This window comes from Xenopus laevis, chromosome 6L, assembly GCF_017654675.1.
Source record: "Xenopus laevis strain J_2021 chromosome 6L, Xenopus_laevis_v10.1, whole genome shotgun sequence".
NCBI classification, from domain to species: domain Eukaryota; kingdom Metazoa; phylum Chordata; class Amphibia; order Anura; family Pipidae; genus Xenopus; species Xenopus laevis.
Window position 1 is genome coordinate 63,007,768 of NC_054381.1, and position 6,837 is coordinate 63,014,604.

Genomic DNA, 6,837 nt, shown 5'->3' on the forward strand with positions numbered 1-6,837 from the left:
TTTACAAGTTGTAACTGTTAAAAATATCTTATTTATACTTTTGTTAACATTGAAGCTCGTGCCACATTTGCTTTAGGGTGGGCTCATGTCTAGGATCTTTCATTTTGCTTCCCTGGACATTTTTAATTAAAAGTGGCCACTTCCAGCAATTTCGCCAACATTACTAATAAATACATACATATGTAACTCTAGAGAAAATCTGTTATGAAATTTTCACGCCAATATAAATCATCGCTGAAAGTATGCTAAAATTCTTTTGCCAAGACGTAATCATGCATTTTGATGAATATGCGCATTTGTCACGAAATGACGTCTGGCGTGGTTGTGCAATGTGTAGCGGAGACTTCCGAAGGGAAAATTTGCACGCAATTACATGTCACCAAGTGTGTGTTCCTGGGAATACTTAAGTATTTCCCAGGCTGTATTTTTCAATGTCTGTCCCTGTGTATTTTTCTTTTCAGACCATTAGTTACAAAGTTCATTTGGGTTGAAAATACATATACATTTCTCCCTTTTAACTTCTTTTTTATTAAATCCTGTCATTATAAACTTACCAATGATTACATCTGCCTTTCTTTCAAATAAAACATTATCTAAGGTGATCATTAAATCATTACCTAATGTCTAGCTCTAGGCTACATGAAAGCCCTTTAAAAAACAACAGATTATTGAGTTACTGAGGGAGAGGGAGACACCTGAGAATGAAACATAGGGATAGGGAAGAAGGTGAAAAATTTGAAATGAAGCTCATATGTTCCATTTGTTGTTTATACTCATTCAGCATGGAGTTCCTAATAAAGCTTTCTGAGGGACTAAAAATAAATACTGCACTACAAACTGTATCTTTCAGTGCTACCCCACTAATCTTGTAACTGCAAGTAATTCAACAATCTGCATTGAGTTTGTTAGAGAATACAGTACTAAAATTTTAAACTGTATGTATGCACCAAATCCAGTTTTTGGATTTAACCTAATAACAGCATTATTTGCAGTAGTCAGTTATGGCCATGTTTTTTTACCCTCAACATCCCATGATTCCAGCATCATTTTTGGCTGATGCAGTCGTGGCTGATCATCAATATCGAAATAGTGGCACTTTTTAATGCAATACTGACACACATTAAACACAATTGCAAGTCTGTCTGGTGTCCTTTCCAGTGTTAGTTTAGCACACTATTCTTTCTGTACACAGCCACTGCTGAGAACCTGGGAGCAAGCTTTTGGTCGGAGGTGGCGGTAGCCATAATCCGACAAACCCTTTTTAAAAGATGAGACAGATTTGTTTATATTTAATTTTGAAATTTGATATGGGGCTAGACATGTTGGTTGTTTCCAAGGTGCATTCAGCCATGTACTTTGATCAAATTTAATCACTCTTTACTGCTGTACTGCAAGTTGGAGTGATATCATCCCCCTCCCTTCCACCCCTCCCCATCATCTTATCAACAAAAAAAATAGTCAGGTAACAGACAACAGCTCCCTGACACCCTCCCACCTAGTGGTATACAGGTATAGGATCCCTTATCCGGGAACCCAATATCCAGAAAGCTCCGAATTACGGAATGGCTGTCTCCCATAGACTCCATTTTATCCGAATAATCCAAATTTTTAAAAATGATTTCCTTTTTCTTTGTAATAATAAAACAGTAGCTTGTACTTGATCCCAACTAAGATATAATTAATCTTATTGGAAGCAAAACCAGCCTATTGGGTTTATTTAATGTTTAAATGAGTTTCTAGTAGACTTAAGGCATAAAGACCCAAATTACGGAAAGATCCGTTATCCGGGAAAAAAAACCCAGGTCCCGAGCATTCTGGATAACAGGTCCCATACATGTATATGAGAAAATGTCCCGTTATATTCAAAAAGAGAAACAATAGCTTATCGGAAAGCAGTTCAGTTGTGAAGTGCTGGCTGTTTCTGAAAGCACAATATCAGGCACAATGACCTCTACTAAAAAAATAACATTTATTAGTTTAAGAATAAAATTTTAAATGGTAGAATGAATTATTTAAAATGTAAACATTTCCATTTAGTAATAAAAACTACACCATAAAAATCATGGCAGAATCCCTTTAACTGACACATTTGTTGCCAAAAAAAGCACATTTTTTCTTTTCCTTAAATTTAAAGGTTTGTATTTGTTTTGGTATTCTACCAAATGTTTTGTGGATTATTGGGTGCACGACTACTGAATTTACATTTTTTGATTCTGTGTAAGCTTTGTACTTCCAATCTCTAATATAAAAGAAGCTACTGTATGAAAGAATACAATACATACTGTTGTAATGCAATTTTTCTCTTTTTAGACCTCCTTTAAGAAATATTCCAGATTATATGGTTCATGAAGACTTCAATACAAGTCAGCATGAACAATCATATGAAGTTAAAAGGGGCCCTTTTGATTTTGATCAGAAATCTGTTTGGCAGAGGGATTCTGATGGTGTCATTAAAGAAAATCATGATGATAAAAAGGTACAGATTAAATCACAGTGCAATTGTGCTCATGGGATACTAGTGTATAAACTTCAGATTTGTAATAAACATAGCTATTAATCATGATTCCTCAGAGTTGCTATAAGACAATAAGAAGAAGGTATACCTGAAAACAGCAGTTCAAGCAGACTATTAAGAATTGTAGCAGCCATTTGCAAATTCAACTGTTGCCATGATGATTGATTGACTGAGTGCACCTTGTATTTTGGGCACAGAGCAATTATGTACATTGTAAATATGTTCTAGTATCACTCAATCTTCCTTCATCTTCATCAGTCTTCCTGCCTGCTCAGCCATCTGAATAGCTTTGCAAAGTTGTTATTGAAACAGAAATTGCACAAAATTGTAGTGGATGTTCAATAAATCTATTCTTACAAATTATCTTTATTAATTGTTCCTATAGTATGATTTCTTCAACCTACTTTTTTTCCTGCTTCTTTGAATCACAGATTTGCCAGGGACTTGGAATACTGTATGTATTTGTGAACACATGACTGAAAACAGTATTAGACTGAGGGAGCACTATCTGTCTCTCTATTTATATTTGTCTTAATTGCAAGAACAAATAGTTTAGATTGCTTGTAAAGCGAATTGATTAGCATTCAGTTTTACTGCTGGAATTACATGTTTATTGTATTACTTCTTTAATAGCAGGTGAAGCTACCAGACATAAAAACAAGGTCTAAGGGTGATACCAAAACCTTTCTTGGCAAAGGGCCTCCCACAACAAATGCTAAAAAGGCAACATCTGGAAAAAAGTGCTTCTTCCCACCTATGTAAGTGTTTATGGATGCAATTTATACGATTTATATAAGTATATTGCATAGAATATCATACTGTTATCATTCCCACCAGTAGGCACATTTAGTCTTCACAGTGACTAGCCATGATCAGGAACCCCTAGTAAAATTTAGCAAATGGAAAAAAATACTTAAATGTAATATTCCACTTCTACAGACAGCTCTTAAATGAAATTTTATGAAAATTGCCTAGTATTTTTTTAAAATAACTGAATTTGACAAATGGCAGTTGCTGTCTTTTTTTTTTTTTTTTATATATAAAATGAATATTATGATTTATTTTAATACCAGAATTATGAATTCAATTGAATATGGATTCAAATTGCAATGATACGTCCTCATTAGAATAGGTTACAGCTCAGCAGTTCCTCCAGGGAGTCATGAGAAGGTGAAAATAAAACTTTAAACTATTAGAAAACCAGTCAAAAATAAAAAATGGAAAGCAATAGAAAAGTCTTTATTTCTAGTGTACTGTCTGATAGCAACTACAATGAAAAAAAAAAGGTGAAACTTCCCCTTTAATAACCTTTATCACAGTGGCAGTGGAGTCATAGCTTTAATAGGTGTCTGGGTGAAAACACTATCAGAGTAGAGCAGATATGAAGAAATGGATTAGTTAAGTTCACAATGATTATTGTATTTAAGCACAATATTGTAGCCATTTTATATTACATTAGTGTTGTGTGTATTTTTTAGGCCAGTGTCTCAAAAGAAAGAGACCGTTAACATCAGTAAGTTGATGAGCAATGGCTATGGAAACGATTGGTTTCAGCAACATGATGATCTAGAGAGCAAACTACCATAAAAGTCCAATTTGATCTGAGGTAATATTTTATTCTTATTATTGTTATATTGTTATTATAGCTAAAGAACTGCACACTTTGGGTTGCAAAGGCAAAAAAGCTTCTGAACTATAAGCTGAGCACAGAAAACCTGTTATCTAGAAAGCTCCAAATTATGAGATGGCCATCTCCCATGGAGTCCATTATATAGTGAATAAAGTACCCCCTCTTGTAAAATATAAGGATATTATAAGTTACTGAGGAGTTCCATGTCCATATAAAATCACGAGGCCGAAGACTTTTTTTTTTTTTTTGCAACATTGGGTACTTTATTTATTATAATACACAAGTTTCAGTGAGTTATGTGACAGAAATTACATCACTAAGCTCCGATTATAACCGATAACATCACTAAAAAAATTATTTCTTCACACACAAGTGGCAGAGGTGTGTCTGGCCAGGTTGCCTAGGGTGTCCCACCAGCTTGGCATGGTAAGGTGTCTGAGGTAAGGTGCTGATTGTATCAGTATGATTATAACTATAAGGTGTTATTAAACCGTCCAGGAAGAGGTGCCAAATCAACACTGTATGTGGCAGACAATAGATCATGTAGATGCCTGACATCCCTCAAAAAAGTTTCAAATATCACCATCTTGCCCACTGATAAAGGAAAATGCACAGTACTTAATACATTGATCAGAGTACCATGCAAAGGTGACCATACTTCTGAGCAATAAAAGGTCTTAAGCTCTAAGAAGGGACCTACCCAACAGTTACAAGAAAAAGGTCAGAGACCTCTTAAACAGCTGCAAAAAGACAAAAGCTATTGAGCTGGTCACGTATCTATTATATCTATTTTAGGACTTCCTGAAATACACAAGGAAGGGACTGAGCCATGGGATCACCAGTTTCGCCCATTGTGGAAAGCACCTCATAGCCCCAATCATGCTAATAAAATCAACACCTTACCTTTAAGATTCCAGGGTATTCAACTCCAGAAAAATATCTGTACTAGTCATTTGGAATTGTGAAAGCCAGTCACCATAGAAATGTCTTCAAGAGAAAAAATTCAGTTGATTTGACTTATTACTATAAATAATCTGGGGGTCACCAGGCAATAACCAACCGGTTTTCAAGACTAAACCTGTATATAATAACTAGGTGCCACATTTGTACCTAGTTTATAATTGTATAACTAGGGTGGGGGGCTGTTTAAGCAGAGGGTATGAATCCCAAAAATCTGCCATGCACAGTGCTGCAAATTTTTTTTGGCCATGTGCACTTTGTGAACATACCACCCCAGATGTGCTAAAAAGATAACTAGAGAAAATGGATAACAAGCATAATAACCCCAGACAAGACAATATAATCACTAAATAAAATAAATAATTTAAATCCCAAGCATGCCAAGTTTAAGTACAGGTATGGGATCCGTTATCCGGAAACCCATAATCCACAATGTTCAGAATTACGGAATTGATGTGTCCCATAGACTCCATTATAATCAAATAATACAAATTGTCAAAAATTATTTCCTTTTTCTCTGTAATAAGAAAAGAGTAGCTTGTACTTGATCCCAACAAAGATATAATTAAACCTTATAGGGAGCAGAACCAGCCTATTGGGTTTATTTAATGTTTACATGATTTTCTTGTAGACTTAGGATATGAAGTTCCAAATTAAAGGAAGATCGAGCATTCTGGATAATAGGTCCCCTACCTGTACTATGAAAAATGGACAATCAGCATATTAACCTGAGGATTGCCAGTATAATTATTATAGAAAACCTACCCCCCTGTCCAGAGTGCTCATAGATAAAATGAGCAAATATAATCACTAAATAAAAAATATAACAGGCATTTTAACTCCAGACACGCAAATGTAATTACTGCAGAAAAAAGATCTGCATAATAACCCAAGATTTGCCAGTTTAATTGCTACAGGAAATGAATAATCAGCATATTAACCACAGACGTGGCAGTTTAATCACTGTAGAAATGGCCAATGAACACTCCTTTATCCCCAGGCAAGCCAGTAATATTACTGAAAAATGGGCAATGAGTATTCCATTAACTCCAAAAATGCCAGTTAAATTAATACAGAAATTGAAAGCATTGCCTCACCTACACTTGCACAGGCTTTTATTTACAAAAGTGTGTGTAGTTTTATGCCATTTATGCCATGTGAACACCAGATTTGTCAGCATTATTTTACATTGCTTCCGGTGGAAGTCACTGTCAAAACTGGAAAGCAATTAAGCAAGTTTAACAATTTCATTTTATGCTAATGAAACAGATGATCAATATTTCCTTTCTAATCTTTTTTTTTTTTCAGGATGGAAGATGTTTCCTCAGCAATGAACAGTTTCAGGAGGACAAAATAAATGTTACATGTGTAGATTAAAGTCTCATTTTCTAGAACTGTAAAGATAAATCTTGCTACACACTTAGCAATGACTTATGATGTTTGAGTAGAGTATTAATCAATACTTATGTTAGCTGGTTCTGTATTTAAGGAAATAAACCATTATGCAAAAAGAGTCATATTCAATTTTATATAGATAGATAGATAGATAGATAGATAGATAGATAGATATATGATAACTTGTTCCTTCTTTAAGCCATAAAAACTTACAGCTACTTTTTGTCTCAGATTTTGTCTGTGTAGTATGTTTGTAGTGTTACTGTACTTCTGCTGGTTGCAGCTGTGATAATAAGGCACCAGGTTTACAAAAAGAGCAGTGATATCCTGTTGACAT

The 6,837-nt window shown here is 34.6% G+C and overlaps 1 protein-coding gene across 3 annotated transcripts in view; it reads left to right on the forward strand.

Moving 5' to 3' along the window:
* c7orf57.L (chromosome 7 open reading frame 57 L homeolog) overlaps nt 1-6,618 on the forward strand; it is an 18,180-nt gene extending 11,562 nt beyond the window's left edge. For all 3 annotated transcript variants that reach the window (XM_018266757.2, XM_018266758.2, XM_018266756.2), the window contains exons 5-8: nt 2,311-2,476; nt 3,149-3,273; nt 3,994-4,121; nt 6,414-6,618. In XM_018266757.2, coding sequence (XP_018122246.1) covers nt 2,311-2,476; nt 3,149-3,273; nt 3,994-4,102 — 400 coding nt within the window. In that variant the 3' untranslated portion in view covers nt 4,103-4,121; nt 6,414-6,618. The remainder of the gene's footprint in view (nt 1-2,310; nt 2,477-3,148; nt 3,274-3,993; nt 4,122-6,413) is intronic.
* Nucleotides 6,619-6,837: the final 219 nt, after the last annotated feature.